Below are 23,827 nucleotides of genomic sequence, written 5' to 3'. Positions count from 1 at the left end.
GTTACGCGGGATTCTACAGATGGGAGGAGAACAAAAAAAAAACAACAAAAAAAAAAAAAAAAAAGGATGGATTGATCGCTGCCAGCTCGCATGGGAAGCGATTCTCACACCATGAAATGTTTTTATCTGGTTGATGTTACTGTTTGATTTTGACCACCACATTGATTTTCGCTTTTTCTCAAATCACTCCCTGATTTACAATGTACACAAGGGCTTTACAGTGCCGTGCACTGTGCTCCCAACATGAATCGCTTTCAACCAGTTTCCCTTGTTGACCTCGGTTGCAGGTCGCAGAGAATCCTCTTACGAAGAAACTTTCGAATACAAATTTTTTTTTATTGCGCTGTAAGTTCTGGCGAACTTGTATCTAATCATAAAAACAGACAATCCCACGAAGTTGTCCTGCCTTCATTTGCAGCATTCAATGTCCACAACTGCTGATGAAAGCTAGTTTTGAAACTGCTGTCTGCGAGCAGTCACCTTCCGTCCAAGTTCCTTCTGTGTTGCCAACTGTTGATGAAAGTGTAACATAGTGATTTCTGTACTAGCAATAATCCAAGTATTTGTTATGCAAACTGCGACTCACATTACTCGTTGTACATATATTTTTTGAGTCATTTTCATTACAGTATTCATTGACTCTCTCTCAATGAAAGTTATAATTTCTTGCTTTCTTACTATGTATAGTGTGGTCGTTTCACGAAACAGCATTTTTGTCCGCATTGCTTAAACAAAAACCAACCTACAGAAAGCTGTTCATAATTTGTAATTAAAAAATAATTCTTAATCCACCAAAAAATATTTTTAGTCAGGAGAAAATATCCCCAAACTTAAGGGTACTTATTAGACTTCAACGTATTCTATCAGTCTCTAGTTGATTATTGCTTTTAGATAAAACATTATTATTGCTCTCATCAAATGATGTTATAATTTCATTTTCAGCATCAGGCTAGAGATTACCGAGGCGTTTTAGAAAAAATAACATGCTTAGTGATATAATTTAATGGACGTAATTCTTCAGAGAACTGACAACAGCGAAGAATGGGAGGGGGAGTTCAAAGTCCCTGTAAACCAGAGGACAATGCACCTGTCGGTTATTACCTTGGGTCTGCTAAAATGGACGTTTCAGGATGGAGTCACAATGGTCCCTGAATGACTGATAGATGATATATGAACCGTATCACAATTCATTCTAGAAGGATGGTGACGGTTAGGGTGGGAGGGGGAGGGCCGGTTGATTTGAAAATTTAACGATTTACGGTTTGATAACGTATGTCGATGCGACCAAACCCAAAAGTCGACTCGGCTACATATGACAGAAATTGCTGCAAGTTCATCATCACAAGACTGAGATTGGCATCATTAAAAAAAAACAAAACACGCACACACTGAAAGAACGAAGATCGACATGTACAGATCACACTGGAGTTGAACTGAAATCTTTAATAATAATAATAAATAACATCGGCAACATCATAATTCGATCACCGCACGAGATTATTGTACCAATGGTAAGAGAGGATAGATACACGAGTCCATGAGTCTACTCTATGACTCGAGTTCATGACCTCTATCATTTTACATGTTCGACCACGAAAAGTTAATGTTCTCCCCTTTATTCGCTTTTTGCTTGTTTATTCTACCCTTCAAACACCGAAAGAGTATATTTATCTCCAACTTCTACTTCTATCTATCTAGTGTGTGTGTGCTTTCCTTCGAAGTTCTGACCTTCATGTTTTAAAGATCTTGGGCGTCTTAATCATGACTTGTATGTGCCACCTTCATGTAAGTACACATCGGTTGCCCCGTATTTTCTAAGCTGATGGTGGAATCGACTAAAAGCAGTCACTGAATAGACTAAGGTACAGAATCGGTAAATGGTCGAATAGTGAGCCCCTTAAAATCATAAAATATCTTCAATATCAGTCAGTTCCGACGGTGCCCTAGTATGAGAATGGACTCACTCTGTTTTGTATCAGTCTCCACCCGGACAATAAGAGATTTTGAACAAACCCAAGTGTCTTGGAAAAGATCCCTCAGGGCGCCCAGGGTCCCCCCAAACTATTCAAATTTACCCAAATTACTGTTTGGTTTACATGAATTTTTGTTCTCTCTTTAAATTTTATTTTGAGATGTTTTATGAATCTTTCCAACAATTCTTAATTTCTTGTGTTGTATCGTTTATATCACGTGATGGGTATTTTAAGATTTCGACGAGTAATTATCCAAATAATTCGTTCGTTATATAGAGTGTACGTTGAGTTTAATTTCACTGTTCTTGTTTCATTCAAATTTACAAAAATCACGTATTTTTCTCAAAATGTACAAATATCTTTTCCATTTAAATACACAAGTTTATATCTGATGTTCAAATCCTCCCAGACATCAGGGATAGCAGACAACATACACAGCTTCTGATACTTTTAAAACAATCCAGAATGTTCATGACCACCAGGCCTCTGACTCCGTCATTCCCATACCGAATATTTGATGAGTTTGTCTTTAAAACTAGTATTTGTTTTGAACATGTGCCCCTTGTAAGTTAACTACAGTATAATGTGCAGTTTAATGTAATTGTTCCAAGATAATATGCTGCTGTACTCGGCGCTGTGTACGCCTACATGTTGACATTTTTATACTGGGATTGTTTCACCCGAATAAGCTTTTTGCTATTCCTTTACTCTGAGCCTTGTCTCAGCCTTTATTCTATTTGCAGTCTCCACTTTGTCTGCTGTTCTCTTCAGTTGTTCATCCAAGACCTGGCATTGGCAAACTTACAGAAAGCCATGTGCTGCACAGTCACAACCCTCAAGGTATTTTATGTACATTTGTATCTTCGCGTGTACATGTTGCTGTATTGCATCCGGAACTCCGGGACAATGGTTATTTTGCTGTGGATGGAATAAGCTGAAAAATTCCTTGGCCTGGTTACATGTTACAGTGTCGTTCATTTGAAGATTTTGCTGTTTTGTAACCCTCACATCACTAAAGAAAGCGTGACTCATGCTGAAGAAAGAGATTTTTGATGAGTTTGGGTATTTAAGCCACAATAATGCGGATCGGTACTAGTGGCATGGCTGACTATTTGTACATCTTTTCCAAAACAAAAAGCACCCACACATTTTGTGGAGTAGACGCGGGCAATCTGGGGAGGGGAGGAAAGGAAAGGGAAGGGAGGAAGGCCGGAGGAATGGTGAATGACGACTCAGTCCATCCCTAACATGTCTCGCCGTGTACAGAAGCTGCCAAGCTGTTATCGCTTTGTGGCTTACATTCATTATTAAATGTCTCGTAAACAACTTCAGCAATACGTGTCTGTGTGATTGTCAGTGGAGAAGGCATGGATTAATGATAGGATTTATACTCCCACCGACACTATAAATAATTTGAGAGAGAGAGAAAGAGAGAGAGAAAAATGGGATTTAACTATGGATAACAAAGTCATAAAAGAATGCAGTACTTAGCGTAAATATATATATGCAAAGTACCGGGTTTTATTGAGCAGATTTCTGCTTTCAAACGTACTTCTCGGTGAGTATTGACAGCATTTCATTGCATGTTAATCTCACAAACACCGGAACTGCTACAGAAGTAGTGAACAAAATTTGTTTCGTGATGAACACTTTTACAACAATTGATCAGTCCACGAACTTATATCCCCTGGACAGCTGGCACACGATTTCCCCCCCCCCCCACTTACCAGCTAGAACGAGGCTCCATACCAGTAAGCTTCCGGTTTATTCACATTTCAGATTAACTACTAAAACGAGGCATTAAACGACATAACTTCCGGTTTATTCACATTCTTTGTTACGGCTCGCCGAGACTAACAACGGATCGCTTCGCAAGAGGCTAAGAGTGAGTCTCGGCATACAGACACCAGTCCATAAATACACGTCCATGATTAGTCTTTTCACTGGGTTATCAATTGTTTTCAATAGTTAACAACGCGCTTACCTACAGGCGGCAGTAGCAGCACAACTAACGCTATTGTACCACGGACGTGGTTGTACTACGCGTTGCCGCGAGATCACGTTTCGCACGTGACATCGCGAGAACTGTCACGATTGCTGCATTCGTTAAAAAGAAACTTTTTTTTGGTTGTTGTTGCTGTACTAACCACTACCATAGTCGAGATTGTACATTGTGTTTACTTCATTCAACCTTTTTCTTTAAATTTTAATCAACAAAACAAGAAAACTGAGAAGTACTCCCATAATAAGTTTATTTCCATTAAAAAAAGCTGTAAGCACGCACAACCATTGCCTCTGCTTTAGTACACTTCATTTAACAAGCACGAACAATAATATTTACCACTGAATTACAGCCAGTTTGGATGGTGGGGAGGGAGTCTGGAGAGAAATGAGAGGTAAAAATATTTTAAACTGATTTGTACTTAAATTTTATTGCCGAGAAACAATGATAACCTCACAGTCAAGCCTACAATAACCTCACTACTGATGTCAGCGAGGTGTCCTTCCATTAGGGCAGGAAAAAAACAACAAAAAACAACAACCCCAGGCTGTCAGATACGGGTAAATCCCTTCCCAAAACTCTGACAGTCATGTCTGTCAGTGCACCGACCACTGATACATCTTAAAATCTTGGTGGATAGAGGACTTACAGCCAACATGATTCAAACTACAGTTAATACTCGGTGTTCAGAACGCTGGATAGAGGCAAATAACTCCAACTCCCTCACCCTTAACTTTACTGATGGCCAAATTTAACACAAAAGTTAAAACACAATATTTGGTCAAATAGATCAATAATTATATATGTCTATATCATGCATCTATGCCTTATTTAACCATTGATATTTTCTAGTCTATTTGTATTGTCTAGGACATTTAGTAGTAGGCTGCAAAACTAATCCCCCCCCCAAAAAAAAAAAAAAATCCCATTTAATTATTAATGGTAAACTTGTGAATACTCAAAACTACAAAAGTGAACCCATGAATGCTGAGGGCCAACTGCAGCTCAATGTTAAAAAGTGTGTCAATGAAAAAAGTCACGTTGCCTAGTGGCTGTAGGGGCAGTAAGTGGATCAGCATATCTGGTTCATGGCATCTATAAGGCCAACCTCTTCGCTTCACATTGTACCTGTTTCTGCTGGGCAGCTATTAGACGTTTGTAACCACAGGTCCAGGAGGACCTTTGCATCTGAGTGCTTTATGCCACAGGCTGATGCTTGAGGCAGTTGGTAAAAATGTTTTGCCAGAACTCCACAAAATGCTAGTTGAATATTTTTAAATTATCAAAATTAAAGTATTAATGACCAACTACAACTTTAACAGCTTTTATTATCTGCTCTACCCATTTATGTTAGTTGTCAAAAAATGTCAGTGTATTCCTTAAACAAGTGCACATACTGATATCAGACTGTTATAAATGTGCGTCCTACATGATTCGCTTTTAATGTGCCTTTCTGCGTCACTCACTAGATAAATCTTTATCGTTTCTCTAGCACAATAGGTCAGTTTGTCGGTAAACCCTTCCCTTCCCCCATAACATCCAATCTTATTCTGCTAGTCAATATGGCTTGATGTTCCATGCAATTCTCTAGTCTTAAAATAAGAGATAGCCTAGCTAAAATGTAACAGGCTGGAAGACTCCAATGGTACAATTTTATAACCGTTGACAAAATATTATTTTGAAAAGATAGGTCAACTAGCATTTAAAAAAACAAAATCCCCAAATCTGAATGAGTCTATTCAGTTCACACTATGCAAGCCTTTTAAACAGCACCATTTTACACCATTTTGAAATTGGGTCAAAACTTTGACGTCATACAAAAAGTTCCTGTTTTGGCAATACCTAATTAACATTTGCTCTCACATTGACTAGGATTTTCAAAAACAAATACAACATGAAGATCAATCCCCTCCCCCTGATAAATCAAACAAAAATTAGGACAAAATGCACATTTGGATGAACTAAGGAAAGCACAATCTTTTATATTAATTTTAATTTCATTTTCCCAATATTTCTCTTTGCTTTAGTCGAAACAATAAGGCTTGTTACATTGAGTGGAACAAATCTAATGTTGGATTTATAATTTCTCCAAGTAACTTAAAAATGATTATCAAAGAAGAATCAGAAATACGTATATATTAGAGATAACTCTGCTTTAAGCAGGCCCATGAACCTGATCAGTAATATAAATGCTTTCTCTGCAGATCACATGTTCTCCAGTTTTTTTTTCACCCAACAGAAGCACAAGCTGCCACCCCCCCCACACAAAAAAAAAAAACAAAAACAACCAAACTATCACTACATGCTTTATAAAAATTTGCAACCATACAACATTATTCTGCACACAAAAAATACATAAAACATACACCTTTGTCTCGGACAATATATTAAAACGAGAAACAGTCATAAAATATGAAAGTGGAGTTGCCTCACACTGACAATGTGCATCCGAGAAGGAAGGCCTGTGCACTCATCTCTGCCACAACTTGCTCAGTGGAACCATGTGCACGAAGACCCCTGACACCAGATTCTGGCCACTCTCCACCAGGTACAGCCTCAAGTAAACTATGGGAAAACATCGCATAATTTTATAACAATCTATTGTTTCTCACAATTATGAACTTTTAAATATATTTAATGACAAATATACAAAAAGGAAAAAAAGGAAGAACTCCAGAGAGGTAATCATACACTAATGCATATGCAACCATGAAATGTGGAAATCCGCCTATCACATCATGGAAAAAAACACAGGCACCTATGTAAAAACACTTTAAATGTTTCCATCACATGATCCTATTGCTTTGTGAGGACAATACAGAAACCTGCATATTGTTGGGGGAAACTTCATAAAGAGTAACACATCAAGATTGGTGTTGTTTCCAAAAAAAACCAGCACATTCAACCTGACTGACTTTCACAACAATCATTGTTTAACATGGTCACAGTTTGGTATGTACACAAGACAGATCAACATTTTTATATGCCATACTTACCATAAATTTGTTTCTCTGACAAGGAGGAATAAAATCTATCAACAGAACAGAACGCCAACTTACATCCATCTTGAACAGTTTAGCTATAAAAGACGAAACATATTGCACTCCTACTGTCCAAAAGATGAGCTGTCTCCCCAGTCATGACTTCCCCACTTCATTTTTACACCTTTAGCTGGACTGGTAAAGATCACTATAAATAATTTGCAAAGACAACACAAAACAAACAACATCTGTAAACCACAGAAGAATGACTCACTTCCTCTGCCATGAGGGATGTGGGAAGAACACCAACAGGAAGAACTTGAGAACAAATTTAAAACAGTTTAAACTCGAGAACAATTTAAAAACAACAAGAGATTCAACACCTCTGTGATCTTGACTCTGGCTTTACACACAAATTGATTCACTACACATAAGCCACATGTATCACTGCTACCACAACTTCTTTTACCCGACATGTACAAAAGTGAAAGGTCAGATTTCTTTCAAAAAAATGTTGTCAAAGAATTTTACCTGACACTATCACAAGGTAATACATGTGCTGCTGATAGGATGCTGAAAATACCCTTTTTCATACAAAGTCACTGCGCACAATGTGTAGATATTAAAGATATTATAGCAATTATATTACATCGAGAGATGATGTGACGCATAGAAATCTGAGGAATGTTGACAATGCTGATTTCTGACGGGGAAGCAACCAGGGCAACAATCCTATGGTTCTTATTGTAGGATATGATCTTAGCAAGTGCATGATTACATAAAAAAAAGAAAATTTTCTTTAAAAACAGACAGATGAGGCAAAAGCTATAGGGAGAAAATTCCACCGAATGCGATGAACCACAGACATAAGATGAATATGCAGGACATGCATGCTGTAGAACAAACATGCTGTAGAGCAATGACTGAATAGCTTGAATAACATTGTAAAGACAGCAACACTGTAGGTTGCCAAGACTGCCCACCCAAGGTTCTAAAAAGCGGCAATGTGTAACAAAATCAGCACACCATGAATTTAACAAGCCAAAGCTAAGAATGAAAAACAGAACCAGCTAAAGTAATACTGGAACATGACACATCCTGATGGAGATATTCCTTACAGAAGTTGGCTTTCACCGGAAGCAGAAATATACAATTTTGATGGGCATCACGGGTATCAAACCAATTCAAGCAAACTTTCTGGCTTGTAAATGGCTTATCATTGAATCTTCTAAAAAAAAACAAAACCAAAAACAAAAAACAAAAGCGTTTTCTTTTGCATCTCAAACATGATGCAAGCATACAATTCTCTCAGCTACCTCTATTTAAGAAACCAAACCATCCAGCACATTGTATCTTTTTCACTGAACATGTCTTGGAGATAGAAGTAACTGGTAACAATGAATATTAGTAGTGAACAAAGTCAAGGAAAACCTGTTACAATATCACAATATGTTCACAATATGTGTTTTTTTTTTAAAAACTTCTTTGATATCAAACAAAACCCAGGACAAGGTGAACCTACTATGCTGACCTAGCTGATCTGACCTTAGACGTTACATAATTCAGGCATATGGCAACACGTGCACTCCATCACGTTGTGAAGCTGCTCAAAAATGTGCAGACCTGATAGGCCTTTACCAGCTTGGCTGAAAAAAAGGCACAGACACAGTGGGTATTATCAGCCCAGCTGATGAGAAAAAAAATTGTGAACTAGTGGGGTAAACAAGTTTGCTGATGGGAAATTAAGGGCTTGGTGGGTTTTTCCCAGCCTTGCTGAGCAAAATCAAAGTAGAAGTATCCTGCAACTGAGAGTATAAAAGCTATGACATCCAATGAAACAAAACCAGCAAAAGCATGCTAGCGCTTAAACAGTCATAGAGACTGTGGCAAAGAAACTGAACCTGGTCAAAAAGGACAAAAGAATCACGTTATCAATGATCAAAACAACCAGAGAAAAGGCTATAGGGACAAATTTTATGAGTGAAAGCTCACTGTCACAGTCTAAACACTAAACAATTGGCAACAACTGGCTAGTTCTTCTGAGGTGACTTCTGTTATTTTCCGCCGCTTTATGCACTAGCTGATAAGGCTTGTTGTGCTTGCCAAAAGAGCATTAAAATCTGTTACCAACAGCACCAAAATCTTTGCCAAACACAGGCAGGTTCTATTTCCAGTCTGCATATAAAGTAAGTTTAAGTTGCAGCACCATCTTCTGCATTAAACAGGTAACAATTAAAAATTAAACACACACACTCCTTCATGTTACCATGGTCGGCATGTTCACATGCACACACGCACACATTCATCCCTCTTTTTTGCTGCTGTTATTAAACTGAAGACAATAATTACCGGCATCCTTATAAAAATTACCTTTGTTTTAAAACAAATTCACTACAGACATCATGTTTGCCTTTTCCAAAAATATTATGCACTTTGGACATTCTCAAGATGCTTCGTGGACTATCAAGTAGATGCTTTATGTTCAAAGACTTGAACCCACTTAGCAAAGCGATTGGTTCAGCTCACAGGATGAGTAAAATCCATTTGTATCTTGCTGAAATCCTGCAGATGATGAATCCTACAAATCAGCCCCTAAAATAATTGTTTAAATGAATCCAGCTGGCAGCACATATATTTGCAACAAAAGGTGTGACTGCATCTGTGGGCTACATCATTCCCTCCTGCTGCATGGTGCGGATGAAGCGAAGGGCTTTCTTGGCAGCTGCACTCTTTGCAATGCGGTAGTTGCGACCAACACCACTAAAGACGCCTTTACCCACCACATTTACAGTCACACGAATTTTTCCATCCAAAGTACGCTCTGGTTTCCTGGAAATGAAACATAATAAATTTCAACTTAATAAAACAGCAGGTGAAAGTTACTAAAGAACTGAAACAACATTGTGATGGTCTGTTAATTACACAAACTCTCTAAACAAATTCCAAATTTTTAAAAGACACCTTGAGAAAAAAAAAGAATCATTGAAATTATACAAATACATCTCCCAAAAATCAGCTTACTCAAACTTCGCTGTCTCTGGCTCCATTTCTAGCAGTTCTCTGACAGGAGACTTGGGAATGTCTTTCAGATATTTATCTAGAATAAAAAGAAAAGAAAGTGGGATAATTCAGAAAACATAAAAGGATCTTTATTTAATACAAAATATTTAAGAAACACTGTCTGCACTAATTCTGTACTCGATCAATCATTACACTAAATAATTGTTCTTAAATGGATGTCTACGTCCTTTCCAGAGTGAGTCAAGAACACTTAATGATGTACAGTGACTATTAAAGCTTATAATTAACAGCATATCTATGTAAAAATACACCCCCTTGTATGTATGGGTTTTATGACCAATAATCACAGTAATAGGAGCACAATACATGGGAGACTGTTTGCATGAAGTGAGAAAACTTTCAACTGTTAACCGTCAGAGTCCCAGACATTTAAATTTGAGTCTTAGTATTTCCACATTGTTTTAATTTGTAAATTTAGAGCAGCAGTTCTTCAGTGTTCGATGACTGAAGAAATTTACTGCTTCATACAGAAAGCTTGATAACCCTTACCAATGTAAGGTTTCATCATGTTGTAGTAGACACGCCAGACTGTGTCAAGGGACATGCCACTATCAAGATAGATAGCACCTGCTACCGATTCAAATATGTCGCCAAGAGCTTTAGGGATCTCCAGCTCCACTTCCTCATCCTTGTCTTCTTCATTCTCTTCATCTTCGTCAGTTTCTTCTTGCTCCTGACCCAGTAGTCAGTATCAACAGAATAAATTTTACTTCTTTAAGCCAAGAAGTGTGAGAATATGCTAAATACAAAGTTTTGCTTCTGTGTTAATGTGTGTGCACATGCATGTTAACAAACACACATGCCATTATACACACACACACATATACAATATTCACTAGTGCATTACACATAATGTTAAAATATCACTAATGCTGAGCCAATATAACGAGAATTTTCAAAACCTAATCCTTTACACAAGCTATAAACATGTACTACATTTAAGAGTATTCAAGATGTACAGGTATGTATTCAAGAAACAAACAGATATAAATGGACAACAGAAGAACAATAAACCTCATTTAGTTCATCGAACTCGTCCTCTCTTTCTTTCTGCCACACAACGAACTTATCAATGACAGCAAATAAAGATGGGGAGATGGCTTTGAAATATTTGTGGAAATCCCATTTGACAGCTAAGGCTGCAAAAATGTTGTTGTTGACAAGGGCTGAACGAAGGTCTGTGAGAATGCCAGGGGAGTACCGCTGAGAATCTTCATAAAGATGTCTGGTAATCACATAGTCCAGAATGGCATCTCCTAGAAACTCCAGTCTGGAAAAAGGAAACCATTTTGCAGATTTTACCATGGACTTTATTTCACTGATACTGTACTTAAACTCATAAGGACACATTGGAGCCAAGATGAGTTATTAATGACATTAAAGAAAGCAGAGTGCAGAGACAAAGGGTGAGAGTAACATCAATGATTGAGACTAACAAAGAGAAAAATGAGTAAAAAAATGTAAATAAACCAAACAACAAACAAGAAAAAACTCCCCCCAGAAAACAAAAGTTCATGCATCCACTCACAAAGAAAAATAATCAAAGTCAATAACTGTTTTGGGACAACAAATGCAAAAAATCTAGTTAGCATTAGCATTATCTAAAGTAGGCAATTGTTCATTATTAATAAGCTACTGTCATAAAAAGATTTGAAGAATCATGCTTGCACACAGAGAGTGGTTTTAGGTTCTGCTGCATCAGAGATGAACTGTCCATCATGCACTATAAAACTTTCATTATGTATAAACAAGGATAAATATTAAAGCAGAATATACGAAGAGCTTCAAAGTATCTGTTAAGGAACCTCTTACGAAATGCACATCATCAACTCACCTCTGGTAACAGTCAGTGATGAAATTATAGTGATAAGAGGCATGAGTAAATGCCTGCAGCAAATAAGAGCGATCCCGGAATGTGTAGTTAATCTTAGCCTCAAACTCTGAAAATCCTTCCAGCAGACGATTTAAAATGAGTGGTGCATCAGGCACGCTGGCAATGAGAGGGGATGGTGGACAACGCAGCTCATCAAACTCGTACACATTCACCTAGTTGTCATCAGAGTAAAGAATGCAAACCAGTCTTGTTGACTTTTGTTCCTTTTCTACAAAAGATCTATATTCCTTATATACTTCCATGCAGAAATTTTAAATGAAAAATGATTCTTGTGAATACATTACAAAAGTGGCAACATAGATCTTAGTGATAAAGTAGTCTCCTTGCTAGCTGCAGACATTAAGGTTGAGCACCCAACTATCAAAGCAAAATGCCATCATGTTTTACTAAATTTGCACTGACCTCCTGGGGCACTCTGTGTTCCTTCTGACTTGAACAGCGTTTGTGTGGCAGAACCTTCAGGCCTAGCCAGGACATGAAGGTAAGAGCTGCTTGCTTGCCACATGTTGTCAGGTAGCACCCAATGAGTGCCTCAACACAGTCAGCTACACTTTTGTCTGGGATGCCGTGGTGCAACTGCAGACTGTAAGCAATCATGGCACGCTTGGCATTGCAGCTCAAGTCACTCTGTTGGTCGGCAGCCTGCTGGCGGTCAATCTCTTTAAGCTCTTGGTGAAAGGCATCTATCTCTCGCCTCTGGGTGGTGTCTGAAATGACCCCAAGAAGCAGGAATAATAGCAGACTTAAAAAGTCCAAGTACAGCACAATGATAAACATGAACCCCTCACCCCCACAAAACTAAGACGCAAATAAAAAAAAAGAACATATAAGAGGGTTAGTGAAAAAAATCAGTGATCTCACCAAAGTTTCAACTTCAACCTACAAAGACAATGATATAAAACAGTTCTATAGTCAACTCTACAAGATCTTGCTTTCCACTGCTCAAGAATGGCCTCTACACACCTATCCAACCACCCAGTCAACAAGTACTGGTTCACCAGAATAGGTCAATGCATGAGCGCCTTCATATTTGCTATTGTTTTTTTTTTTTTTTTTGTTTTTTGGGTAATGTATAGCCAGCGAGCTGTCTCCAACAAGGCACTCTGATGACTTTCAAACATCCAGCAAATCAATTGGTCAAAGGGAGATAATTCAGAGGGATGAAACCCTTTATCTGAAAATATTAATAGTTTTTTCCCCTTAGTAAAGTTTTCCCTCTTCTTGCAGTTAATTGTAGTGAAGTATGTTTGTGCAGAATGTACTGAATCTATATAGGGTATAGCAGTTCATGTGTACCTGTTTCTGACTCTTCGTCCTCAATCACAAAGTTGACTGGAGTTGTTGCAGACAGTCTGGCATTGCCTGTGGCGATTACAACCTTAGGAACAGGACCTCGCCTGCGATCTTCACTGATGATAAAATCAGGTGGCAGCCAATTTTCGTATGGTTCAAACTTGGTTGACACCATCCGCTCAGCCAGTCCCTTGCGCCTTCCAAGGCGGTACAGGTTGTAATTGCTTACCTGTTCAAATGCATTTCAAAATGTTTGGATTATTTTGGCTGCAGTTTGTATTATAAGATTAAGATATTCTTGCTGCTAAGTATCCAGCACACAAGATCCTCAGTGAAATTATGCAAGTAACGCTATAGACTAGCAGATGTAAATCTCTCTCATGACCCTGAAGCCAAGTTGCTCTAATTTCATAAATCATATCTGTAATGAGATATTCTGACATGTAATACTTTTTTTAATCCATAAACCTAAACAAATCCTATATATACCTGAAAGACCAATGCTAGTTCATAAATCACCTGTTTGCTGCGCAGATAGCTGAGTTTGCCCTCATGTGTACCTGGATAGCAGCAGTACAGGTACACTGTTATGGCATACTTAAGGAAAGAGTCTCCGATGGTCTCCAGCCTTTCCAAACTGAAGAAGTCATTTGCGTTGGACATTGTCAGAGCCTGCAGAAGCAGGCAAGGACTGGGGCCCACAAATGTTTCCAGATCTCTATCAGCATCTAAGCTAACAGGAGTTTTCAATTTTTCTTCAGCACCACCTTCTTTCTGAGGAATCATGGTTATCTCTTCTGGCACTTTTTCTACTTTTTTCATGCTAATAGGCTTGCTGTTGACTCCTGATGCATTCCAAACACCAATCTCAAAGTCTGTGCATTTTTTTCCTTCATTTCTTTCATGATTATTCTGCACAGAGTTGCTAAAACAGTCCTTTTTATTCATGTTATGCACTGTATTTTCATGCTTGTGTAGGTGTTCGGACTTGTGATTCTGACCTGATGAGTTTGTCCCTGCTTCACTTTCTGAAAGATCATTCTTGTCATGGAACAAAGGTTCTTCAGCAGATCTCACATCCAATTTAGAAAAATGCTGCCTGTCATTTTCAAAGATGTCAGAATCCCTTGATGATGAATGTGATGCATACATTCTTTCTTTTGTCTCTGTGGGCAGTGGTTGTGAAATATTCTCAGGGTGAGGATGGTTATGGTTGGAGAAAATAGACTCACTGACACCATTTTTGCCCATGTGACTGAGATCAGACACAGTTTCACTGACTTCAAAGGTAGTGAGGCTTTCATCAGGAGCCCATTCTTTGTCAGAGGCGATGCTGGCCTTGGACCAGTTTGTGTCTAGCCCAATGGAATCAAGATTACATCCAGACTCAAAGGTAAGCTGAATTTCTTCGTCTGCACTCGTGAAAGCTGAGATCTCGGGGTCAACTTGGAATGTTGATGTGATTGGGGGTTGTTGATTGGTCCCTGTAATATCTAGAAAATCATCACAATCTTCCACACACTGATAGTCTGCAGATTGGGTGTCTTTTATTTTGTCCATGCATTCTTCACTCTTAGCAACAGGTTCCGTGTTTGGTATATCTGCAGAGATAGTTTTCCTTCCAAAATCTGGGTCTGGTCTGCTTGTTTTTTCACAACAATGATGATTAAGTACTGGTTCTTTAGGAGAATTTTCTTTCTCTTTGATATATGTTCGACTGGAAGCAAAGTCCTCCTGGCCTTCATAATCTATTTTGGTGCATTTATTCTGCAACAGTGCATTTGGATCGCTTACTGGAAATTCACATCCAATTCTAAATGAATGTGATACGTCAGAAATATTTCTGGCTCATGGTTTGAACTAGAAGTTTCTTCATTCTGAGTAATATGCACATGAAATGATTGAGATACATGGGTTCTGCATAAAGATGAGATGGGACGACAGCAGGGATGCTGCAGCACCTTCCCACCTTCTTTACCTAGACTGCACAGTTTGCAAGAATGAGATTCACACTGGCCATCTTTCCCATTCGCCACATCACCAATATGCTTACTTTCCGAAGCTAAACACATGCTGCTAGCCTCATTATCTGAATTTACTGTTGAGCTGCAAGATGACGATGACTGGCTGAATGATTCCTTGAGAGATGCAGAAAAGTCTGTTCTTTCAGAACACTGACCTGAAACATAAACACATCCCTTCTCCACACCCCCTATCTCAGAGTCACCAGATGTAACACCAGAATCATTGTCTGAAGATGTCTCGTCATCTGCTTTTTCTTCTTCTTGAGCACAAACAGACTCTACACTTCTCATGACTTTTTGATCCAGTTTGCTCTCTTGAGTTGACTGCCGAGGTCTGACAGCATTCTCAGTCTCTTGTTGTTCAATGGCTTCCTCTTCCGTGTGTGAGCAAGTAGATTCTTCTTGTTCACTTTCTTGCTTTGCTACTTGCACTTTCTCAGGATTTGTTTCGAATCCAAAATCTAGCCGAGGGAAATGGAAACTGGGATCCAAATTCACTTTTCCTATTCCAGTTTCACCTGCAATAACTTTACGTAGTTCCTCTGCCAAAAGTAAGTAATTGGTGCGGTACAGAATAGCTGGCAAGCAAACAGCTTTTCGCCAAAGAGATCCTGGGAAGACATGAATGGAACATAGCTCTGGTACCAAAATCTGCTTCTGCTGAAGATTCTCTCTGCGTGCTCGCTTAGTCTCCACACTGCTCGTTGGCAGAGCTCGCCCCTTCTGATTCATGTACCGAGGTGTCAAGAGGTTCAGTCGTGCTGAAGTGTGGTCTACATCTAGAAGAGGCTGGTCCATGTTGGTGAGCGTGAGACCATATTTTGTAGTGTAGTAGGCTGCAAAAGTTTTATATAATTCAGGGGAGGGAAAGGGGCTCAGGGGGCTAAGGTCATTGCGGATTTCTGCCACATAGAAATGCTGAGGTTGATCAATGTTACGATAAGAAGGCATGACAACAGCATCTTCGAACTTTGCTTTGTCAAACTGAAAAGTATCTCGCTTGCTGTCAAAGATGTTGCGCTTGTGATGCACACTGGAGTTTATCACATGCTCCACAAAAGACCATTCAATGTCCAGGTCCGAGCCTTCTGTCAAACAGAAATGTAAATAAGATCTTTAAATCAACACTAAACTTAATAACCAATATTCTCTAGTGATTTCATTAAGCCGACAATAAAACTGTGACCCAAAACTTGTATTAAACTGTCTGTTGGCAAAATTTTTTAGCACTTGGATGCAACAGTTGTGTAAAAATTCAATATTAACATTTAAAATAGTAATCAGTCATGGTTAAAAGGTTCCAACAATGACCAGAATTGTGAATATTATATGCTATGAACAAGAAATTAGTAAATGCTGTTTCCACCTCCACTGGTATTAAGAGGGACAATGATATAGCCAACATCAGCTTGTTGAGGGGAAAAAACCATAGGATCCTTCTCCAAATGCAAAACACTAGTGAAGACAAAGTGATGGAACTTCAGAAGCTTGTCTAGCTGCTCCTGAGAGTAGGTGCTCTTTTGCAACAGATTTACCGACACAGTCACTTCCCCTGATCTAGTGTAAACTGGAAAACTGGGCACCTGCATCACCACAAAAAAGAAGGCAAAGAAGTTACAATTACAAAACTTAAACTGGTAACAATTTATCAAAAGTTGTTGGAGATTACACACAACATAGAAAGATAGTTATAAAGTGAAAATTAAAAATTAGTTTCCACTTTCTGAAAATAAGAATTTATTTCCAAAATGTAAACATGCAACAAAAATATATCCTTTGTATTTATATCTGGTACTTTAGGACAAAAATCCCAATCAGAAATTTAAAACTAATTGTCTCTAGTTTTAAAAAATGCTGAGGAGTTGGTTATTTTTTTTGTTTTTTTTTTTTTCACCTTAGGAATCTGCTTGGACAATACAAGTCCAAATGACTGCGAAGTTTCTTCAGGGGCATAGATTTTGCGCCCTCTCGTGTTTTGTTCTTCAGTGATGGCCCCAGAAAGCACCATAGAAATATGATAAACAAAGCACTTGACATCTGGTACTGGATGGCTGTTTACAAATGCGTCTGCTGCCTGTACAAAAGAAAGTGATTCTTACAACTATAAAAAATATATATATATGAAAAGAAAACATAAATGTCTTAAACAATACATCTTTATGCAGCCTCACAATGTCTTTCCTTGGACTAACTAGTTCTGCACTCATCAATATAGGGATTAGTCACACATAATAGATCGTTTAAAAAATAATGAAGGTCAAACAAGATTAAAGTGAAACATGCAGAAACAGAAATGCACCTTCTTTATGTAGTACTGCTTGCGCTTTGTGGTGCCTGGTCGGGCCTGCCCTGGGGGTTCATCTTCTCCCTCCTCCCACTCCTCTTCCTCCTCTTCACACACAAACATCTCCTTCCCTACTGGCTGTAGCTGGGCATCTAGTTCTCCTACAACAATACATGAGTACACAGACATTCTTATCCTGTGTCATGTATACGTAATCCATTCAAGTGCATTCAAATAGTGCTGTTGTGAAAATGAAATGATAGTAAATCTAAGCACATTATGAAACCTTCAATATTTAAATTGAATTTTAATTAAACTGTAAATGAAAACATTCTTTGCACTCTTTGTCTATGCAGTTTATATTCCAACACATTCTCAAAATATATCAGACATACTCAAACTAAAGTAAGAGCAATTCAGACATGTGACTTGTGTCTGTTGTTGCCTTACTCATAAACATTTCAGTGGCTTCTTGTCATTGTAGATACCCATGTTTATTCTATACAGAGATACCCAAGATGTCACTGTGATACCCATGAAACCAACAAACTGACCAAGAGAGAAAGGGGAAAAGAAAGGAAATGCTTTTCAGTCTAAGGATGAAATATTGGTTCAACTTTTGGAAATCTACAATCTTTCTAAAAACAACTGTCCTCTTTTGGATCAATTTCTCTAACCCAATAAGGAGCTCAGTACTTCCTCTCTCTTTCATATACACACACACACACACACATTCTGCCCCCCACCCCCTCAACACATAAAGAGATCACACAAACCATATAAGCACCAATGAAAAATTGAAAAACATTAAGTGACATATAAGTACCCTACATCACAAATATTTATTTTATGAAGATCCTCTTTTTCAAAAAAGTAACATGCCATACCAGATTTATACAGCATCTCATACATCTTGAGAGCAACAGCCATTTTTGCCAGCTGACGACTGGGCATAGGGCTACCCTGAAAACAAACAAACAAAACACTTTTATCAGTTTTACGCGTCACCACCTCAGAAATTATCCCCCTTTCCTGTAATACCTCGTTCTTCTCATTTTAAAACCTTTTTCTTTTAAAAGTGAGTTAAAACTAGCATGCACTAAAAAGCCATAAGAACAACAAATCAGAAGTACATTTTTAATAATGAAAAACATTTTTCTAAATTTTGATTTTAGTGATTCTCATATTGATAGCATTTCTTCTTTATTCAAGGCATAACTAAATGAGGTAAACATACCATAACTTCTTCTTTGATAGGTGAGTTGACAGGCAGGCGGAGGTGAGCCACAAACTGTTCTGGGTTAAATTCTGAGGTAGTAATACGACACTGAGGTGTCAGGTGAGTGAAGGCATCACTTGGCAGTTTGGCACAGTACCTGTTGCAAAGAAACTTCTGGCTACTGTCAAGATGTAGGGGTGAGAAAAAAAAACCACTTAAATTTCAAGTTAATGCTTAATTTTAGTTTTCTATAAGGTCCCTGAAATAATATTGAGTATCTTAAAATCAGTTCTTAAAATACTCAATGCAATGCATACAGTGAACTTCTCACTGATGCTATTTTCAAATGCTGATAATTTCTAACATTACATCAGAATTAAAAACAGAAACCAAAGGTTTAAAAACGTTAAACTCACCTAAAAAAGTAGAATAGCTGCTTTTTTAATGTTGCTATTCAGCATGATTCAGATGGACTTAAACATGTAATGCTTACACTAGCACTTCCTGTCTAGCAACATCAGGAATGCTCCTCCACGCCTATTTCAATCCCATGTATATCAAAAGAATATGATTATTTATGATAAAAACTATTGCTCCTATAGTAGGTCTTTTGTAGATAGCACAAGCTGCTTTCCTTTTTTTTTTAATTCTCTAAATCTAATTCTCCATCCACATGAACGAAATTCTGCAGAAGAGCACTTGTGCATTTCAAACTACACTGACACATCCCCCAGTTCACTAGTGAGCACCATATTATTCATCAAGTCCAAATATCCACAAAGACAACAGAAAATTCCTTAAAACTGTTCCCTCACATCTTGCACAAAACAACAACAAAACAAAAACAAAAAACTGGTCAGTGGTGTTACATACCGGTTTACCAGTGCAATGGCATTTCTCATGGAAACAGCAGGAGCCCCTGGCTCTCCAGAAGGACTGAAAGGTGGCAGAGCTATGAAATCTAGACTGTCAATCTGTAGCATCTCCTGAGCATCCTCCAGGTCTTGTCTTCCTCTTCCAGCTCCGATCAGCACCTAAAACAATATCACTTATCTCCTCTAAGACAACTCTTGTGCTTCTCTCCATAAAATTCTAAAGCAGTTAATAAACTATGTGACAAAAAATTGTTCTATGCAGTTGTCCAGGGAAAATTTTTTTTTACAGCATTATGATTAGGCAACAGGCCAACCTGCATCTGCTCCGATGTGTTTTGAAAAAAATTTAAACTTTAGAAAACTGATCACAAAGTTATGTCAAGATAAAAGATAAAAAATAAAAACTGTCATGTACATACCTCTTCAATACCCTTGAAAACATTCAAATTCTGTGAAAAATCTTGAATAACTTCTTCATCAACAAGTATCACATATTCAGCATCACGAGCACGGGCACGTCCCTGAAATAATTCAGCAGGTAAGACAATATTTATTTAACATTTAAGTGAATTAAAGAACATAATTTAAAATATTAACAGTAAAATGTTAGCATTAGAGAACAGTTGTGTATCTCACACAGTTGATAATTCTTCACATGTAAGCTCTGTATGAATTACAGACTAAATGCTCTTCTCTTCAATCATAGGTGTTATAGAAGAGACTTAATGGGAAATTACTGCCATGACTTTTTGAAATACTACTTGATCAAGACCATTCCTTCTTCAATAACAGCTTTTTAAAAAACATTTTAAAGACAATGCTAGCTATGCTTGCAGCTGCCATAAGGCTTTCTTGAAGATTACATGAATCCCTCTTATAGTGGCTTGGTGCCACTTCAAAGCCTATAGTTTAAGCAAGTTAACTTTATACCAACTACAAATTTTCCAGTTCTAACAAAAAAACAAAACAAACATAAACAGCAGAATGTAACAAATTATATGGAACAGGAAAATAAAAGTACAGGAATCTTACCTTGGAAAGTGCATATGAGCGGTAATCTGTTGGTGGATCAAACCGAACAACTAAGTTGCACTTTGGTATATCAACTCCTTCTTCCAGAACATTGGTAGAAACAAGCAAGTTTCGTTCCTGCATACGGAATTTTCTCAGCACTTCTTCCTGCCGACGGGATGCCTTGCTTAAATCTTTCTTTCCATCTGCCCTGTGAATGCCTTGACCCGTAATGTGACTGCTTTTAACAAAACAGAGATTCTCATCCCAGGAGCACACTTCCTCTATCATTTTGTTCAGTGCAAATGCCACATAACGATTGTCTACAAATACTAATGCACACAGTTTCCTATCATCATCAAAGGGATTATCACTGCTAGTCTCTACCTTTCTTTTGACTGCAATGTGGATATGCCTGGGGGATTTATTTCTGCCATCTTCTTCATCAGAACTGTCAAGATCAAATGAATCATCATCATCATCACCTTCATCATCGTCGTCTTCTATATTCATATCATCATCAGACATGTCTGAAATCCCATCACCATCAGCATCTTCACTACTTATAATCATGAAGTCCATTTCTGGCTTGTATTTTCTCAGGACATCAACCAACGCTCTCAATTTTGAAGTGGTGTACTTAAGCAATTCTTCAACACTGTACTCTGGAGTAAAGTTGATTTCAAATACTCTGACGACAAGCCGTAGCTGTGTCATGACATAGCGTAAAAACCGCTTATGGACTTGGTTTGATTCATGTTTAGCAATCTTTTCCACTTGACTGAGTAAATTTTCAGCGATAGACGCTGCACACCATGGACCTAAGACGTGAAGAATATTAAGGCATTCTGAAATTGCAAATTTGGGTACGTGCAATGGATCTCTCTTTCCTGTTGTTTCATCTAATGTTATTTGACACTCATCAAGAAAGTGCCAGGATGTGAGCAGCAACGTGGCCAACTGATCGGTAAGTCCAGTGTCATCGACACTTGGCTCACACTTGATGATGCTCTCCTTAGGGCGACACCCAAAGCGTTCAGATATTACAAGCATGGAGGTTTCAGCCTTGGAATGAAGCAGGGACTCAAGCTCACTTATTCTGGACCCCAGGCTGGAGGGATCGCTGCATTCCGTTCCAAGAATGGAAGAGGTCAAGCACAGAAGTTGGGGAGCCATTTGTCCACACTTCAGCACATACAACATGATCTTGACATACTCATGGTCTCCCACAGCTACATGACAATCATCCAGCACTAGAAGGTTCACGGTGGTGAGCAAAAGGTTACCTTTCTCAAGGCCACGCAAGAAGAGGGAAGCTGACATGACAAGCACACTGTTAGCATTAACAAAATTTGACCAGTCCTGCTGTTCCCACAAAGCTGCTTCTGACGATAAAGCCTTTCCCACTTGAATATCAGTGTGATGATATAGTGTACTCCAAATGGAATCCACTTCTTGGTCTGGACAAGGAAACATGTCACCACAAGTAAATCACTGACATTTTAAAACTACTTATGATTTCAATTCATGCAGTAATCATTATTTATCACCAGTAGTATGCCGGCGAGGCAGCAGTCTGAACCAATTACTAGAACAGAAGATTTGAAAGAGAGAGAGAGTTAGAGAGAGAAGACTAAAAGAAGAATGTGAAAGAAATCAAAACAGAAGGATAAGTACCACAAAGATGGAGGCATCACTTAAATAAAATATGATGTAATGTGACAGATAACACATCCCACCTGACACAGCCAGATAAACACTCCTTTTGCCCCCATCTTTTGGTAAGCAGCGTATCTGGTAAGATAGCTCTTTTATCACCATAAGTCCCAGAAAGACTTTACTGGAACCACTTCCAAGGCAGGCAATGGTGTTGCCTTGCAAAGCTGATTCCAGAAGCTCCACCTGTAAATAAATGTTCAAGTTTTATTTTTAACTCATTGAGGAAAATCCTTGAAATTCAGTTAAGTATTTTATAATAGGTTGCCCATCACAATTAAAAAAAAATACCTTGACAAAATTATTTTTTATATAAAAATGTTCTGATTTTCAGTCAATATTGAATCAAAATTTATATTTCTGTTCATCATTTTGAACCACAATTATTTGTCAATTAAACTTCCAAACTAATTTAAAAGAAATTAAAAGAAATTTATCTAAATATTTATCAAGTGTCTTGTCATTACCTGGTAGGTGCGAGGGGTGAAGGTATCAGTTGGAATATCATCATATCTGACATGCCTTGCAACTCTTTTCACTGAATCTTTGCCAAGTCTCACCATCTGTTTGTTTAAAAAATAAAATTAAGATGACAAATCTTATTGAACAACAGTGCTGTCCAAGATTTAGTATGCTTGATTACAGTTACTAAAGCTTAAACAAGCTGCATTTGTCTTTGCACTATGAATGTATTATTGTGCAATAAGGATTGGGACCTTCCTAATGCAGCTCTGCAAATGATACATACACTTAAATGCACATAATTAAAGATTAGAATAGCACAGAATAAAGGTTCAATGTTTATGCATCATTTGTGACAGTGTAAAAAGTTATTTCTTCTAAAGGCTTTTTTAAAAATATATATTTTACTCAAAACATTTAAGCTTCTGAGACCAACAAGTCTAAGCTATGATTTCCAGCTTTTAGTTGGCATCCTTTCGGCAACGATTTAGTTTTTGAACTATCTTTTTGACAAATGTGCATAAGAAACTACAATGACAATAACATTATCTTTGTATTCTTTGAAGCTTTATTCCAAAGAACAAACTGATCCTACGCAAAAAGTCACACGCCCTGCTGCTAAATGAATCAAGTCTTTTCAGGTACGTTCAAAGCTCATTGATGTAAACAATGTAAATAAAACTTATAGGCCTCTGAATTCCTGTCAATATTTGCCAGTCTGGATCACAATAAAGAACAGAAAAAACAGTGACATAAAACAGAAGCCGTCAAACGTCAAGCCGCCTGGCTGAGATGCATAACGACGATCGAAATGAAGAACAGTGCTGAACCTTGGATACTGTTGTCATGTAGGTACTTTCTTGTTCAATAAATGCACGATCGCAGGTCATCAGAGTACATAGCTAAAGAGCAACGCAGCAGCCGCTTCGCTCTTCCTCCGGTTTCTCCAGCCTAACTAGGGTAAGAGCACATGCGCTCTTGCCGACTCCTCTAATAAGAGAAGACTGTTGAT

At 38.0% G+C, this 23,827-nt stretch overlaps 1 protein-coding gene across 1 annotated transcript; it reads right to left on the bottom strand.

Moving 5' to 3' along the window:
- Positions 1-4,201: 4,201 nt before the first annotated feature.
- LOC112570328 (endoribonuclease Dicer-like) lies at positions 4,202-23,796 on the bottom strand. Its single transcript, XM_025248715.1, is given in 20 exon segments — positions 4,202-9,785; positions 9,978-10,053; positions 10,527-10,710; positions 11,052-11,307; positions 11,872-12,083; positions 12,334-12,638; positions 13,228-13,453; positions 13,744-15,015; positions 15,018-16,336; positions 16,615-16,831; positions 17,143-17,322; positions 17,548-17,693; positions 18,420-18,495; positions 18,770-18,908; positions 19,625-19,785; positions 20,046-20,147; positions 20,659-22,097; positions 22,377-22,539; positions 22,821-22,916; positions 23,646-23,796. Coding segments are annotated over 20 exon segments (6,750 nt in total). The 5' UTR covers positions 23,664-23,796; the 3' UTR covers positions 4,202-9,622.
- Between the last annotated feature and the right edge of the window lie 31 nt (positions 23,797-23,827).

Source organism: Pomacea canaliculata, linkage group LG8, assembly GCF_003073045.1.
Source record: "Pomacea canaliculata isolate SZHN2017 linkage group LG8, ASM307304v1, whole genome shotgun sequence".
NCBI classification, from domain to species: Eukaryota; Metazoa; Mollusca; class Gastropoda; order Architaenioglossa; family Ampullariidae; genus Pomacea; species Pomacea canaliculata.
Note: the sequence above shows the minus strand (reverse complement) of the source record. Positions and strands in the feature narration are given on the sequence as shown.